Below are 19,096 nucleotides of genomic sequence, written 5' to 3' on the forward strand. Positions count from 1 at the left end.
GCCGTACATAATAAAACTTCACGCTGAAAATTAAAGTCTGAAACACAAGATTTAATTACTGGACTAGAACTTGCGATATTCTCCCCTGACCCAGCCGATCGAGCGCGAGGTTCTGGCCCAGGCAAAAATGGCTTAGCCGTCACTGATAATTCATTCGAACTGTTCGTAACTCCTTTACGTGCCTTTGGTTCATTTTGAACTCTTTCGAAATGCAGTAGTGTGTGATGATTTTTAAAGCACTCTTTACATTTATGTGTACTTCTACACTCGAAAGCTTTATGATTTGCAACCAAACAATTAAAACAAACATTATTTCTCTTCACAAAATTAACGCGTTCCTGAACATTCAAATTTAAAAACTTATTACATTTAAAAACTGAATGACCGGCTTTACAATACGTACACTGCGCGCGAATCTCTGAAGCCAATGAAGTTAATTTGTCTTTTGTAACTTGTTTTTTAACACCTTGCGTTTTACCTGCTTGCAAGGTTCTGGCATGAGATTTCAAGAACTCTAGCAGATTATTAAGTGTTGGTATTTCCTCACTCTTTAATGTTCTTTCCCACCATCCTCTCGTCGAAGAATACAATTTAAACTGTACTATTAACATTAAAATAGTATCCGCGAATTGCTCCACTTTGAATCCTAGATTTTCAAACGAACATACACACTCTCTTACAGTGTCTACTAACGCTAATATCTGACTAGGAATTTCAGATTGTAAATTTGATAAATACAAGATTTTCTTTAATAACGATGAAAGTAATTCTCTCTTATGTGAAAATCTTTGACACAATAAATGCCACGCTATTTCGAAATTCCTGTCACAAATAGTTAAAGCTTGAACAATCCGCAAAGCATCTCCTTTTAAAGAACCCTTTAAATATTGTAGCTTTTGTGCACCTTATAAACGGTCATTATCCACTATCGCCGTTTTAAATAAATCAAAAAATGATAACCATTCTTCAGTACTGCTACTAAATACAGGAAGAGTTAGCTTAGGTAAGCGTATACTCGCTATTTCGCAAGATTTAGTTTCCACACTAATGTCTTTAACATTCTTAACTCTGGTTAGCATTAAAATTAACTCATCAACAGTATCTTGTATGACCTGTTGTTCTTCTATAAATACATCAATATCTTTTTCTTCACACACTACAAATATGTTACTAAAAATATCCGAAAGTTCGGTCATTAAATCATTTAATCTAGATTTAAAAAGTTCCAACTGATCAACATCAGCAGAATCGTAAGTCACTGTAATTTTCTCTTTCAGTTTACTTAACTTAGCTTTAGCAACACGCTTTTTAGTCTTAAGCGTTGTAAATTCCATTATCTAATAAGAAAGATAAAAAAACACACTGACTCACCAAATTTACTGCGACTCCAGCTCGACGGACCATAAAACATGTATGTTCCGTTGTTTAAAAATAGTGGACTGTAAATTGACTTGATATTACTTCAGTATAGAACCCAAAAAACCTCAGACTCATAATGTTGACCGAAACTTCTTTATTGACTTTCAAAGTAAGTTAGTTGAGGAACGGCGAAGACCACACAAACTCCGACTTCAGTGGCGGCTTACCAACACAAACTCAGAAGAACCTCTGCCTAGTTGAAACTCCAGTAATTCACAGCAACCTCAAAGCTCTAAACGCGAGCTTTAAAAACCTAACAAATTTGCATCTGCGCCGCTCCTCGGTACAAAGAAAGAAATACAATTTGCATAACATCGAACATATAGTTTCTATTAGTATAAATTTCTAAGGTTATGCATATATGTAACCTTATTATTGTTATTTAAGAAATCTTTGAGAAATTTGTATATAACCTGTAAGACATCTTATTTACTGCCTCTAGCATATACAGCTATAAGTTCTATGTCATTTTAAAAATATTTCGTTTTGATTGAAGTAGTGGTAAGATAAAATAATTTATGATTATATTAGCTGCATATTTTCTTGCAAGTTCAGTTTGCTTGTAAACTTTGCTTTTTACAAAAATAGCAAAGGTTACTTGTTCCTCCCCCCAGTTTAATTTTACATTTAAATGTAGTGCAAGTTCATAAGTGAATCTTAGTATGTTTTCCACAGTTTATATATTTGTATATCTTTCCCCTTCAGTCAATGCCTGAAATTAATTTCATTGACAGCAGATATTGTATACTTCTGGAGTACCAACTCGTAGAAAAATTACTTGAATTTGTAAGACAAAATGAAACTATGAATAAGAATGAAATGTGAATTAAATAAACATTAAATTTGTGAAATGAAGTTTACGGAAATAAACATGCGCTAATTGAGCATTTTTAGCTGTGAAAAAACTTAAATCTTCCCAGTGACCCAAGGATTAATTTTCTCTTTCGTTTCTTTACAACTTTTCTCTTTTCATTACCTCACCTAAAGATATTGATCAAGCTGATATTCTTTATTCTTGTCATTTTCATTATGCAGTCAGTGCGATCTTCCTGGCTGGTTACAGAGAAAGTTGAAGCCATCAAAGCTTGATAAACTATCTGGACTGTAGTTTATTTGTTGCAGTATTTATGTGTTGCCAGTGTATACTCCTGCAGTCATCAACTGACCTGGGCACTGGATACTTAATATGAAGTATTGCATGTTAAATATGTGTTATATATTCATGCATGCCACCATAGCATTTTATTTAACTTTTGTTAATAGACCGTGCATGGAGTTTAGGTACCATACCTTGATTGATAGTTTGCGATATTCATGCGTGTTAAAATTGTACTTGACATCTTTGTTCTATTTTCATAATGCATATCTAAATCATGCTTTGCATGCTTATTCAAGACATTGAAATCAGAACACTGTTTTCAAGGATTTTGAAAGGATTTGAAATTTATTTGTAACCTTGAAAAGTATGTAAATTTTCTTTCAGTCGTGAGGCCTGTCAACTCCGTAGTTTATTTGCTGTGCTGGTATTAACTTAAATTTTAAGGGGCTATAATGAGATGTATTAGTAAATGTATGCTTTCCATTGGTTCTGTTATTATTTTGTTTTTAAAATTGAGTTTATCTTTCCATTCATGGCATTCCAACAACATGCAGTAGAATTTAACATCAGCACTGCAGTTTGTCAGAAATCTCTTCCAGTAAATGTGTACCAGTACCAAATTTTGTTAAAAGTGTGTCAAAAGAATGTAGGGTGTTATTTTTACAACTCTTTCCTTTTCAGAGGTTAGGTTTTGGAATAGATTAGTTATTTTTATAAGGAGTAAATAAACATGTAATTTTTTAAAGCTCTTAGTGGATACAAATTTTTTTTTATATATATTTTCTCTTTCTGTTATTGTAAAAGAGAGTGACGAGCAGCATATATTGGTGTTATAATGATGAAAAAAATGCTGTGTGCTTTGCAATAGAGAAGTTTTTATCACCGAAAACCAATAAACGTTTCTTTGCTACAGTGAAAAAAGACTTTATTATCCATATTACATCAACTTAAGTTTCAGTGTTGTAGCTGCTGAACGTTTTATAAGATTAGTCTTCCTGTCCATTACTTTAGCTGACATAATGACAAATAAATTTTGTGGAAATCATAGTAACAAAAGTTAGTTAATACCTAAGCAGGGAAAATACTTTGATTTTTAGGATAGCTGTGTAATATTAATTTCAGATCATCATATGAATCTGTTATGCATAATTTAATTAGTGTGTTCCCAATTTCCTGGTTTTATTAAATATACATTCATCTTTTTGTCTTTTGTTAGCATTTAAAAAGGTATGCTAATGCTTTCTAAAATACTTTAAAACTTTGTAGTTTATGAAGGCTTATTTTTTGCTAACAGATCATGTAAGAGCTGTACTTGATTAAATAAAACACATCACGTGCATTTTAAATTACGTTTTTTGAATCTTGTTTTCTCAAGCTGTTAGATTTGCTGACTATTTTATATATTGTTTATTGTAAGTATAATAATTCCATGGTTAATGCAGAGGCTATATTCTGAGAAAACAAAGTGATGAACAAACAGCATTGAGTGTGGTCATATCAGCAGGTATTGAGTAACCTTTGAAGCTTCTTAACTAGTAATGCTTTATTTTTTGCATTTAAACCCTGTAACATTATATTCATGCAAAAAATAAGACGATGCTTTTTTAACCCCTTCGCGCCGACTGTCACGTATACGTGCCAGCAACGAACACACTTATCTACCGGCCAACACGCAGGTATGCCAGAGCGTTGTTGCATTTTCTACCGACTGTCACGTATTTGTGCCAGTACATTGGAACGTTTTTCAAACTATAATTTCTGCCACAAGATGGCACTGTATGCCCATATGGTTTCAGATACATGTACATTAGACCCTCTACTCGAAATGAGAGAAGCATGACTCGCATACACGTGTTTTTGATTATATAAACAAACCGGGAACTAAATGTTTCCGAATGGCGTGATTTATGACGTCTCTTTAAATCGCACTTTATTCGCACGTGGTAGTTGTTTATTGTAAGTAGAAGTTTTATATGCGCTAAAGCATTGAGTATTTCGGTTTACAGTTCAGTTTTTAGAAAATAATTAGATCTTGTTAGACGTGAATTCTTTCTGTTTTTGCCGTTTCAATGTCGAAGCGTCGAAAATGTTTAACAGAGCATGAAATAGCAGAAATGATGCAAAATATTTCAGATATTGATTCTGAAATTCTGATATTGATTCTGAAAGATTAACTGAAAGACATTTTCCAGAACTTTGTTCAGAAGAGACTGATAAGAAAATGAGACGACGATGCTTCGTTTGTTCACATTCCCGGAAAAATCCTCAAAAACGGCAAATGAGTTATTACGAGTTCAAGGAATGTAACGTAGGACTGTGTGTAGATCCCTGTTTTCAAATTTTTCATACGAAAAGAGAATTTTAAGTAATATATTTAGTTTTCAGATGTATAATGTTAAAAGTCATAAGATGGTGAGTAATTAAAATAAAATGTGTAAAATATGCATTTAAACAAGAAATAAGGTAATTAAAGCATATATATAAAAATATCTATAAAGCATAAGCCGTTTAAATACTGTATAGAGCATTATTAAACAATGCGTTAATACTTCGGAAATTTGATGGATTTAGGCTTAGTAGCAAAAAAGCCCCCTGCCCTGGAGAGACGCTCGCGGAAGACACTGCCGGCCTCTGCGATAAGCGCGCGTTTTCACTACCCGGCTCGAAGGGGTTAAAGCTGAGAATGAAAGCCTCAAATCATTATCTTGTAGTACCATGCATGCATACATACACACATGCACACTGTCAATGTGCATTGTAACTAAAAATATAAAAATTGTAATCCTAAATTATGCTTTATTCATGTAAATGAAAATGAAGAAATATTTTATATCCATAACTGTTGTAGTATTAAATAACATATATATTAATGTTATAGGCTCCTATATGGACCAGTTATTTGTGAAGCAATCAAAGAAGCTTAAAATCAAGAATGTATCTCAGAGGGCTTCAACAACAGAACTTGGATATCAAGCTTTTTCACTACCAGGTTATTTTACTTTATTCAAGTTTTCTTAATTTTTATCCCACTCAGGGGCTCACCTTTGTGAGTATAGGTGTGGCAATCCTGAGGTACCCTAGCCCTTCGGTGGATAATCTTGGTGAGACGGGGGTCATGATCCTGGAGCCCCAGTGATCTGTCCTCTTTTCTGTCCCCTCCCCTGGAAATTTTGTCCTTCCCTTCTTTGTGGTTTTTCTCTTTGAAGAGTGGGGCTCGTCATGAGAAACTAGAACAGCCCTTGTCACTAGATGTTGAGTGGCGAGAAAAATGCCCATGTGTTTGCTGTGTATGGAGACTTGTGTCACTGGAAAGGAGGGTCCTGGTAGGTGAAGGACAAGGTGCTGTCCCCAACACATTGCTCTGTCTTGTGCTTTAACTAAATGGGAGGCACTTTGTTGTCTTCACGGATGGCAGTCGGCTGGTCACTAGTCCTTGTTCAGTGGCTTGGGGATAAGCTCTCAGGAGAACCTGCTTTCAGGAAAGCTGACTACGAGGCTTCAATTTCCATATACATCTGGCTAGCCCTAACACAGGATTCTGTGTTCCTTTGTTGGGCTCTGTGCTGGGCGGGGCGGTTGGACCCGAATCTTATTTCTCTTCAATATGGCAACTTCTAACATATTTTTAATTACACAACCTGAATCTAGTCGCATTGTTCCAAGTACTGATTGTTCTGAAAAGTCTTCCATTAAAAAGTACGTACCAATGCAAATGTGAATAATCCAAACAATCGTCCAAGCTTCCTTGTCATCTTTAGTCCTTCTGGCGAGTTGCAAAAGATGTCTCCTTTTGTAATCAATAAGTAGATTCATTCCTGTATTGGTGAGCCAAGAAATATAAAGCATGTTCTTTCTGGAGACTTGCTTATTAATAAAACTTCAGCCACCCTGTCTGCTTCCTTATTTCGAATAGCCAATCTCGGGCATGCTTGTGTCAGTCTAACAGCACATAAAACAGTGAATTAATGTCGTGGTGTAATATCGGAGGTCAACCTCCTGCGTGTTCCCGAAGAAAAGATAATATCCGGGCTGTCTGATCAAAATGTCTGCAGTGCAAAGTGGATCAAGTTGCATAAGGAAGGTCAGTTGATCAATACAAAATGTGATCCTGACCTTCAACTCACCTGATCTGCCTAAGAATATTAAGGCTGGGTATATAAATTTTCCTTGTAAGACCTTATAGTCCAAACCCTATGCTATGCTTCCAATGCTTCTTAAAGTGGCCAAAATTTTGGCCACTCTAAAGCTGCTATAACACATCCATTTGTTTTGCAAGAACAACTGTTTGGAACAATTTTCCTGCATTGTTACAACAGCCAGTCACCATAGATCACTTTGTGATTAACATGTAATGGGGAAACTGGTTCTCCATTACCAACAAGTTGATAGCTGAAGGGTTGAAAAGGAACAACTTGCATTTTTTTCCCAAAAGGAAGGAAAAGATCATGCTTTTTTCTTTCAGTAGTAAACTAGGCAGAAAAATTGTCTGAAACAGATGTTGGTATGAAAAAAAAAAATGCATGTGTGATCCTAAGATATCCTGTCATGGCAGCCTCACATGCACCCGATGCTCAAAGATTGGCCATGATTGTGATAACTGCACTGCTGCACCATTGTGTATAAATTGCAAGGGTAAACACCCAGCATTTTTCACTCATGCCCAATATGGAAATCAGAAAAGGAAGTGCAGACTACGAAAGATATTAGAAACATCTCATGTGACAAAGCCAGAAGGCTAGTTCAAAGCACACAGGTTCGTCCTAATATATCTTACGTGAATGCTGTTAAAACAACTCTTACTATTGCAACCCAAACTTCAAAAAGTATGCAGACTCCACCAGGTAAACCGCAGCAGATTACAAGCAGCAAGAAAAAAATCCAGCACATGTGATGCAAAAAAGAAAAAAGAAATAGCAATTCAAAGCAAACCAAAAAATATCCTTCCAAGAACAGTTCAAAAAAATAGAAGCAATAGCTCTCTCGAAGACATGGTGCCTGAATCTTTAGATTCGAATAGTATGGAAGTAGAGGACGATCTGGAAGTCCCCAAGCACCTGCTTCTGCACAAAACTAAGAAACAGCACAGAAAGAACAATCACCAGTAATAATAGCCACCCTTGTATCTTGGAATTGTCACGGCTTCCACCAAAATCATGTTAACATCAAACATTTGATCCATATATGTCAAGCAGTGTGCTTGGCGATTCAGGAATTTATGCTAAAACTGGAACAAGTAGCAAAGGTTCAGGGATATTCTTTCGCTAGGAAAGATAACTTGGGAGGTGAGCGGGTCAGTGGAGGGGCAAGTCTTCTTATCTCACTTGATTTTTTTTCCAGTCTGACTTCTTTAATGACAGACCTCCAAGCTGTCGCTACCCAAATAAATATACGGAATTTGGTTTCAGTTTGTTCCCTTTATTTGTGTCCAAATCACCACATCGATCAGCAAGATTTGGATAAACTAGAGCAGCTGCATGAAACTTTATCATAGTACGGGATTTTCATGGCCATAGCCTGCTCTGGGGAAGTAAGGATAGAGCCCCCCCCCCGGAGGCAGACTAATTGAACTAATGATCGAGGATCATGGCCTTTGCCTCTGCAATGGTGGACAAGACACATACTTCCATGAGCCTACAAGGAAATTTCACACTTTAAATCCAGCCATCTGTTCACCATCTCTTTTACCATTTTGTACATTTAATGTTGGAAATGATCCTTCCAACAGTGATCATTTTCCCATTTTTATGTCTATCAACGAAGAGGCATAAACACCATGTCAGGTCCCCTCATTTTATACTAAACGGCATACTGGGAACTCCTCTCGTCTTTAGCAGAGATGACAAAAGAGATGTTAAAAGATGCACCTATCGATGATGCTGTGATGTCTTCATTCGTGCAGCTATGGTCTATTCCGGTGATATCAACGAAACTTCCAAAGAAGCACTGGCAAAACAGAGAAAAGCTTGGGGAATTTTTCCAAAGCAACCCCACCTTTTCAAAACTTATGATCTTTAAAAAAGCTAAAGCAAACACGAGGAAAGTAAGGCGTAAGAGCCAGAGGGATTCCTGGGTAGCCCTATGTGTCTGGAATTACATCATCTATGACAAGTAAATGAGTATGGGGAAACAGTTAAGAAAGCATGCGGAATGTACAAAGACCAACTACTTTCCTTTCTGGAAAAAGGTGGCCGAGTGATTAGCGAACCAGAAGAAATTGCAAATACAATTGGTGTGACCATTGCTGCCATTTTTAGTGCCAGCAATTGCCCACTAGCATTTCTTTCTGAAAAGCATCGTCTTGCAAGTAATCCCATTGCTTTCAACTGTTCCAACCTAAAACCTTATAATGGCAACTTTACTATGCTTAAGTTAAAGAAAGCATTGATGGAGACACATAAGGTCGAGTCTGGGTCTAGATGGAATAAGTTATGAAATTCTAAAGCTCCTCTTCAGTAAGTCGTTGACTGTCCCTTTTTGTTCTATACAATTGAGTGTGGAAGGAGCATATCTTTCCTCACTGGTGGAAAAAAGCAATTATTATCCCCATAGCTAAACCAGGAAAAGACCCAAAGAATCTTTCAAACTATTAGCAATTTTTGTTATGAGTTGCATTTGCAAATTATTTGAAAAAAAAATGGTAAACCACCACCTAGTCTTGTTTAGGGGAAAAACAATGTAATCTCACTGTGGTTTTCATAAAGCCAGGGTGAAAATCAGCTGATCATGTAGGAGCATTGCTCGTAATAAGAGACCATACTGACAGCAAAAGATTTCCTGATGCCTGTTCTGTACTTAGCGTAAATTGACAGCTCTGAATTCTGCTTTAACATTTAACTCTAAGCAATTCCATAAAAAATTTATAATATTCTTCGATTCATGAAGTGCTCTAAAAGCATTAGCTAGTTTTTTTGAAACCCGGAATACTCTACTAGTGGACATTTTTAAGATTACATCAGAAATTCAGAAGCTGTGGCTATAGGATCCTTTACTGCTGGTTTCCTGGCCATGTTGGTATAAAAGGAAATGAGCTGGCTGACATAACATCTAAGTCTGCTACTGTTTTATCAAACTAGCTTCTGCCCTACACTGATATAAAAATGGTCATCAAGCAGAGAATTTTAAATAAATGGCAGTCATTTTGGGATATCTAGATTCTGAATAAATTGAGAAGCATCGAATGTAAAGTAGAGGACAGGAAGACCACCAAGAATCGGAGAGAGGGAGGGAAGTCTTATTAACAAAATATAAGGACTAGTCACTCAAAACGCACACAGTTACCTTTTAAAGGCTGAGAGTGAACCTATTTGTTCAAATTGTAACAGTATTCTGTCTGTGTGTCATTTTAAAATTTAATGTTCTCATTTTAACAGTCTTCGATTGAAGTATTTTAGCCACTATAACTTGCCTCTTGACCGTATTATCGGGAAAGAGGTAAACGACAGTTTGTTTGAATACCTGAAAGCAACAGGTTTTTATTATTTGATTTCTTTTTTAATGTTACTTGGGATTTTAATGCTATATATTTTCATATGTCATACTTTTTAATCATGTTTCATAATTGAAAGCTTAGGAGTTTTACATATTAAGTTATTACAGAACTCAAAATTTTTTCCTTATTATTCAGTTGTATAAGTGTCCTCTTGTTTTAAACTTGTTTGTATATTGTGCTTGTCATGTTTAATTGATATGTTTTTGGCTCATATAACCTTAAAGGTTTTGCACCAGGAAATCCATTACCAAACAAATGATTTTATTTTTTATCTGCTATTTTTCCTGAAGTAGCCCAAATGTCAGTCATATTGTGTATAAAAATTTTTAGCTTATACATGTCAGTATCAATTAATTCTTAACTTCCATGCCAAATATAAATAATTTATCTTTTGTGATGTTATTAATTAAGCAGGTATCCACTTTTTGGATATTTTAAATGTAATACTAGTGTCTTGTGATATAGTTAAACCTGTTTAATACATTTTCAGAAGCACAGGGGGAAATTTTGTTAATTGAGCCATATGTATATGATAAGCATATCTCTAAAGTAGCTAATGAAGATTGCAAAATTTTATTAAAATTTTTATTTGTTATAAATTAAATATTCATTTGGGAAATTTGAGGCTAGGAAGAAAGATTTGCGGAAGGAAGGGAGTTAGCCATTAATTTAACCATTCATTGCAAATTTCTGAAATTGAGAATTTGTAAGCCACTTGAGTAATCATTTTGCATAAATTTAATCCCTACTGCTAGGAAAAAATGACTCATTTTCTGATTCATAGATTTTGGAAAAACACATAAACAAAATAAATAAATAATTTCTAAAAACACGGGACCCTGATTAGTGATTTTTCATATTTTGACTTTTTTAATGAAGATTTATGTAATTGTACACATTATCTATGCCAATTTTTCAAATCCTTACAATTTTTTGGATATTACTTAAAGATTTCTGATCACCACTGAAAATTGTTTTTTAATATACCCATATTTTTTATAACTAGCATAGTTATTTTAGTTTTAGCCTTCTGTCCAGTGGTCGCCAAACTTACGAAGCTTCAGCCTACCGCACCATTTTTAAATCCTATTGTGAGCTGCCATCCAAAAGAACTACCAACTTTTACAAAAATGTTATATTTGTTTATTGCTTATAAACTTACATTTCTAGTAAGTATGAAATCCATTTTAATGAAACTGTGTATCATGAAAAAAAAATTGAAATTAAGTTGTACATAAGCGGTTCAATTAAAGCGGCGTTTTCAATATTACCTTTGGAACATAGATTTTTAATTACCAAAAAATATTCATATAGAGATTCTTTTTCCTGCATTTTACGTTTCGATAATAATTCATGTAACTGAGCAGAGTTATACTGAAACCATATTCATTTACTAATAAAGCCTTAAGTGCATTCCACGAATTAATTTTCGTTTCACTTTCAATAAATAACTTTGCTTTACCAGTTAAAGATCTTTTGGTGAATATCAGTTTCTGTAATTCATTTAGTTTTAACAAATTAGATACATCCTCAAAGTTTTCAATAAATTTGTCACCCTAATTATACGGATTACCATCAAATTTATAAATCAAGCTTTCAATATCATTAAAATTAATATACACATTTGAAAACTGTGAAAATGGAAATGGAACTGATCACTTACTAATATTTTGTTTTAGCTCATGATCTTCATCAACAGTAGCAAATGAAGAGTCGTTGAAAATTCGTGCAGTTGATGCATCAATTTCACTATTAACAGAAGTATTCGTTTTTTCATCCAATATTGCTTCATATTCTTCTATTTGTTGTTTGTAATTTGATCCCGATTCTGACACCAATTTTGTGAATTCTTTAGTTTCGAAATCACAATTCATGTTCAAACAAAACACATTTGATAAAACATGAACACATCTATAATATAGTTAGTTCATCTATTAATACAACATCTATAACATCGTATATCAATTATCACGACATCTATAACATGACATCTATAACATCTTACATCTATTAATACAACATATATATCATCTTACACATCTCCTCTATTAACTATTATTAACATGACATCTATAACATCATACATCTATTAATACAACATCTATATCATCTTACATCTCCTCTCAAACAAAGTGGCGAGAGTTCTATCAATTTCACTTGTGCAGTGAACAGCTAAAATTTAGACAGTGCGCGAGGAAAAATATTAAGCTATGGATTTAAAATCCCACATATATATATTAATATATCAGATGTCATGAATAATCAGACAGGTAAACTTCTACATAAATTAAAAAATAAAAATGTTCAAAATACAAAAACATTTATTGAATATGAATTTACATATTTTGAAGTTTTTGTTATGTAAATTCTTCTAAAATTGTTTGAAAATCTAACTTCCTTGCTATATATCCACCACTGGCCGGTACGGTTGCGCAACTAGTTGCGCGTGCATATACCTGCATAGTAGTTTACATATGTAGTGCAAAATCTGTGTAATATAATATAGGACTATCCCAATTAAATTCAATACATTTGACATGAACATTTAGGGGTATCAGTTTTCTACATTATAAAGTATATAATAATAAACACATTAATAAATCTCATCCATCAATGCGAACTTAAAATAAATATATTTTTAATTATTTGAATAATTTATAATTTATCCATTATCGTCAAAAGCAAATTTGCTTTAAATTTCGAAATATTTAATTTTTTTTTTTTTTTTTTTTTTTTTTTTTTTTATGTTCATTTTGATGGTAACGCGGGGCCGTTTTAAATGCGGGGCCCAATCGCCCTTTATCCGGCCCTGCTTTTAGCAATAGCTTTTATATGTCCAGAATTATCATGATGATTCAAGAGGTGGTTTTTAGAATTTTGAGTGATGAGTATGAACTTCGTTATCTCTGTCTAGATTATCAGGACAATTCGAGAGATGGTTTCAAGAACTTTGAATGACATGCATGAACATCGTTATCTATGTCCGAAATTATCGGAACAATTCGAGAGATAGTTTCAAGACTTTTTAGTGGTGCACAATGTACTGATTACTAAATAATTCTGAGAGAATCCGTTGGATTTCACGGTGAAATACTGTATCACTCAGGGCTATCATGAGAGATGCTGATTATTCAATTACCATTGAAATTGCAATCATATTCTTTTTTTTTTTTGGTAAATTCTTCTATATCATCAGTAAAAAATTAAGTTATTCCGAAGTTTTGGAAAAAAATGTTTAACCGTTTCTTAGGTTAGGATGCAAACATTCAAATAATCTCTGTATGTTTGTTCTTATGTTAATTATGTGGAGAAACAAAATTACTTTTTAGCATAAATTGGCCTAAACAAGTTAATTGATTATTTTTAAATAAATATTCTTTCTCGAATAACAGTTTATCTGCAGTGCACTTTGACTTATATCATTTAATTTATTCTTTCTAAAAGACTACTCATGAGTTAAAAAAAAAAAAAAAAAAAAAAAAAAAAACTCTATTTTCTTTTAAATATTGATTTGTAATTTACTCATATAATACTTTTTTACATAATGTAGACCAATGAATATGCTTCCAATTCATTTTAATTGTACTAAAACAAAACAGCAATAATTATAAATGAAGAAGAATGAAGGAAATCGGAAGAAAATATTTGGTATCTTTATATGCAGAAAAAAACACTCATTTGCCCAGTACAACAGTTACAAATTTTTATTTTCATGGGACATAACTTTTGTAAATGCAAAACAGTAGATATAAGACACCTTTATTCATATTTATACATGATGCTATTAATCACATTGTAGAGTTCCTCTTATTCTGCTAAAGTAAATGTTGAGGAATTCAAATAACAGAAGTCTAAGACTCAAGAAGGGTTAACTACTTTTTATTTCACTCAAAATAAGATGAAGAATCGGCCTCTTTCTTCTTATAAAATAACAAAGCCTCCACTTGGGCTTAAACTAAAAAATAAGAAATAAGGGAACTACTCTGATATGCGCCCTCAAGTCGCCAAATTTCTCGCCAAACATTTTTGGCAAGAAACTCCATGCTGCCATATTGCTATTTAATTTTTTGTCTACATTTCGAACTTTAAGCCTAAAATGTCTCCAAAAACACGGTTTTCGCAAATGCAAAAACCACGTTTTGAACACACAATTTAAGTTAAAAATCCGGAACGATAACAAAAAATTTAGATAGCAAAACTGTAAAGTTTCTAACCAAAATTACTTGACAAGAGTCCATGTACACAGCGATATGTTTTAACTTAAAATACCATCTATGAATGGCACAATCTAGGCAACGAATGAATCTACAAACTACGCACACCTCGCTTTAATAAATTAACATAACAACAATAAATTTCAAAGAATACCATGTACACAGCATCATGTTTAAACTTAAAAAAACATGTACATAGGTTGCCTAAATTGCACAATGTACAAACATGTTCGTCCTGTTTCAACTTAAAAAAACATCTACGAATTGCACGATTTAGGAAACAAACGAATACTATATACGCACACCTCACTGTAATAAATTAACATAACGATAAATTTCAAAGAATACCATGTATACTGCGTTCTGTTTCAACTTTAAAAAACATCTACGAATTGCACAATTTAGACGGTATGCACTAATCAACAAAATAACTAAAATTTCAAACAATTAAAAAAAAACAATAACAACAGAAATTCATACTAAAAAAACAATAAACATAACATTCTACAAAATAAGAACAGGAATAAAATAAAATGCACTTGCCATGAATCAATGCTTTTTCGAACAGCAGAAATACCAATTTCATACCGCCTTTAACGTGCCACCACATAATCACTATCGTATTTATATGACAGCCAGACGCACTATCCAGAAAATTCATACTGTGGTTCACAAATAAATAAAATACAGTCAAAAGTCGTTAATCCTGACTTGTCGGGACTTCGGCGATTCCGGATTATCGATTTTTCCGGATTATAGATCATCAGTTTAAATCGCATAAGATGGCATGCAGAAATTCTAAAATTAAAAATATCAAACCGTAATTTATGAAATAAAGAACAATTATGATCTAAAGGGTATCAAAATTTACAAAAAAAAAGGTTAATATTTATTTGTTTACTTTATTAAACATTTCTTTCAATGTAAGTTGTTTAAGTTGCTTCATTTTATGTGATAATACTTTCTCTTTAATTCTATAAACAGACATAATTTTTTGTTCAGTTACAAAGTTCCGCTGTTCAAGTCCCGTTAATTGCTGTGCCGAGAATACCGACTAACTTGTCAATCGAGATTTTTTCGTTTTCACTAACCTCTCTGTCACATTCTTCATGTCTTTATCCATTTTTTGCAGCAATTCCACTTTTTGTTTGATGGACATCGAAACATATTTTCGTTTTGTACGATCCTTTGGGAGCTCCAGATTCGGAAATTCTATTTGACATAACCGAAAGTTCAAGTTTACTTTTATAGTATTGCTCTTACAGTCTGCAAAAAATAATAAGCCGGATCCAATTCGAAAATTAAAGAACAACGCAATCATCAACATTAACTGAAATAGATAATTAGATAATTTTAGCTTATACCGTTCGTTATACATAAAACGCGCACGCGAAAACGCATTCTGCGCTTGCGCACGCGCAAATGCGCATTCGTAAAGTCTTATGCGCAAGCGTAAATGCCTATGCCCATGTGTCAACGCGATGCATGCGCAGAAAGTTTTTAGCTTTGAGGTCCAGATTATAGATCATTCCGGATTATGGGTGTCCTAATTAACGACTGTAACAAATAATCGCAAATCCCTACTTCTATCATGCATAGCCACTAAAAATAATCTCCCAGACCTTCTTTCCACACCTCAAAATACCCATTGCCCCTCAACAGGATGGCCACGACGATAATTCCTTTTGCCGAACTTCAATTCAACAACTTTCACCATTTTATCTTTTCCCCCTAGCTTCTCAGACACAAAGCATGACGCGAACCAACGCAATCGTGCCAAAAACCAGCGCAGAACACATATCGCCACATTTAGTGAAATTAGGGCGTATATCAGAGTTGTACCAAAATAAGAACTAACTGTGACTGAGAGATTTAGCTGAAGCTAACACAAATCTAATGTAGTTGGCCTTTAATTTAAATTAGCTGGCGAATATCAAAATACATGTAATATATGGGTACTTAGCAAATGCAAATGTGCACTACTCGGTATTCCTAGTTCTCTCCCACAAAGTAAGTTGAACCTTACTTTAAGTACTTATTTGCATTCAGCACGATTCTAGAAACTCATTCTGGTAGGAAGTTGTAAGTTGAAACAAGAAGGGATAGGAAAGAACAATTACACTAAAATAGCTGTTATAAACTTAAAATATATCTTACAACATATTCGTTAATTTGCTTCAAAAGTTTCTTTAAATTCAAAACCTATACCTTTATTTTTGAAACAATATAAATTTGGACTTCTGGCTCTTGAACATTCATAAATCCTATCATGCGGCTCCCATAATCTTGAAGTTTTGCCATCCTGTGCTATACATTTAACAGTTGCAGCAATATCTTTTGATTAGTTATTTAGAGAGGAATGGAATTTCTTTTTTCATCCTGCATAATAAAACCTAAGTATGCATTTGCAGAAATTTTTAATTAACTGTTGTTTCTGCATTTAAATGTATTTTTTTTTATTTTAGTAATGAAGAGTAATTTAGATGATGATTTTATAAAGTACAGGATGTCTAATGCTTTGATGTCAACAAACACTAATTTTAATGGTAAGTATGTCAAACTTAAAATGTTAAGCATTGCTCTTACAATGTACTTTTTAAAAAACATTGTTGCTATATTTGTGGTATTCCCCCATTAAATAGAAATTAATGTCTTACTAAAATTAATTGTTGAAATATGCGCTGTCTTTCACTATTTTTCATAAGAAGAGTTTGAAATTTCAAAAGCATTGCTTTTGTTGAAAGCTGCCATTTGTTACTGAAAGTTTCTAAAAGCTTGAGTAGTGGCTTTCATTTCTGCCTTTGATAATATCTCTGTTTCTGAGTGTATAATTCACATATTTATGTGTGCGTGTTAATCCAAATAAAACTTTTTTGCAATTCCCCCATTAAATAGAAATTAATGTCCTACTAAAATTAATTGTTCAAATATGTTCAAATAGTTCATTATCACTATTTTTCATAAGAAGAGTTTGAAATTTCAAAAGCATTGTCTGTGTTGATAGCTGCGATTTGTTACTGAAAGATTCTAAAAGCATGAGTGGTGGCTTTGATTTCTGCCTATGATAATATCTCTGTTTCTGAATGTATAATTCACATATTTATGTGTGCATGTTAATCCAAATAAAAATTTTTTGCATGACAAGTATTCAAAATGTACATTTGCAAGTTCTTAATACTTTTAATTTCTTTTCAAGTTATAAAAAATTTACTTTGTTTTTTAACCTGTGCATGTCTAGATGTATTACAAATAGTTTTTTAATTGTGTTATGTTTTTTAGGTATTTATCTGCAGCAACTGCATGAATTGAAAGTAGTGTAAATAATTTTTTATCTTTAGTATATTATCTTTATTTTCAGATTATGGATATTACTTTTTTGTAAATTCCTCTGTGACTGAAAATGCAACGCATTGTTTTGTTGATAAGAAAAATTATAATTATGAAGAACCATTTGATGAGTATTATTGGTAAGTGATTTATATTTTAATTTGTGTATTGGTGGGTTTATATAGATAATTTTCTTGAGTATATCTATATGCATGCGTGCTTAGTTTGAAAAAGATCTCGATTTTATTCATTTCACATATCTCTGCTTATGTTGTACCATACCTTTTTACTAATTCTATAGGTTAAAATGTTTATATGATATACATATATGTATGTATTACTACAATATATATATGTCAAAAAGTATGTCTTTAGATTACATTAAGCTGCCCAGCCAGTATAATGGTTAGTGACCCTGACTGCTGTAGTGATGGACCTGGGTTCAAATCCTTGGTATGTCCCTTCATAGAAGGCAAACAGCAGCCACCTATTAGGTGCGTACTTATTGAAATGGCCACCATTTCCAGCCCTTGTAGTGGTGCAAGCCTAATAGCTATTACATAAAGTGCCCGTCCATTAACCTCTTAACTGGTCAATTTTTTACCAGAAATGTCCATAAAAAAGCATATTTTTTATTGCATATAACTGAATTCCAAACTTGTTATAAAAGAAAAAAAAGAAAGAATTTTTAAAAATTTTCATAATTAATGAATTTAAACATTTTTTAAATTTTATGTATTTCTAACATTTATGTCCCTAAATGTTTGCTTTTTGCAATCAGAGGACATGCAATGAAGTCTGCATTACAGATCTCACGAACAATTATCTAAAAAAAAAAAAAAAAAAAAAAAAAAAACCTTACCGTATATTAAAAATTTACATTTACGGCTGGAATACCGATAAAATTAAACTGAGGACACGGAGAAGGTGGATTTTCCACATCAGTTTCGATAAAATTTCTAGCAGAAATCAAATCTTCATCGGAGCTGAACTCACTACATGAGCCAGCTGAAGAATAATCCAGAATATTACAAGACGGTTCTGAATTCCTATCTGAATCATCAGAAAATCTAACAATAAAGTAATAACATCAATTATATCATCTATAACCGAGATGCTTTGAATTCACAACCAGAAAACCATACAACAAAAATATCAAGAACAAACAATGCCAAGTATTTCTGCTTTTAATAACAAAGGAAAAAACCAGTTTGAATACTTTACAATGACATGGACAAGCTGCACTATCTGTTAAAATATGTTAATACTAAAGACTCTTGGTAAATTAAAAATATGGGCAAATCAAAACAAGAAAGGAGAAAATATCGTTGCACGGACAAATCAGATGTGGCCAAATATTAGTAACCCATACATTGTACAGGCAAACCTGTTAAGGAAGAAAACAGGATGAAAGAGCACCAAAAAAAAAAAAATACAATTATGCCATCAGTAGTAAGAACAGACAGCATGTAGACCTGGCAGTAGCAAAATTCTTTTACATTTGTATTATTCCATTTTATGTTAATGAGCAACCATCCTTTTCTCAGT

General features: G+C 33.1%; 1 protein-coding gene across 4 annotated transcripts in view; it reads left to right on the top strand.

Annotated features, from left to right (window-relative positions):
- Positions 1–19,096, top strand: part of PEK (pancreatic eIF-2alpha kinase) — a 161,171-nt gene that overhangs the window by 31,627 nt on the left and 110,448 nt on the right. For all 4 annotated transcript variants that reach the window (XM_085809295.1, XM_085809297.1, XM_085809296.1 and 1 more), the window contains exons 7-9: positions 5,397–5,507; positions 16,687–16,767; positions 17,580–17,688. In XM_085809295.1, the coding sequence (XP_085665421.1) occupies positions 5,397–5,507; positions 16,687–16,767; positions 17,580–17,688 (301 nt within the window). The remainder of the gene's footprint in view (positions 1–5,396; positions 5,508–16,686; positions 16,768–17,579; positions 17,689–19,096) is intronic.

The sequence above is a fragment of the Stegodyphus dumicola genome, chromosome X2, assembly GCF_044657685.1.
Source record: "Stegodyphus dumicola isolate Sdum_Otavi_A_Nest chromosome X2, ASM4465768v1".
Taxonomy (NCBI): domain Eukaryota; kingdom Metazoa; phylum Arthropoda; class Arachnida; order Araneae; family Eresidae; genus Stegodyphus; species Stegodyphus dumicola.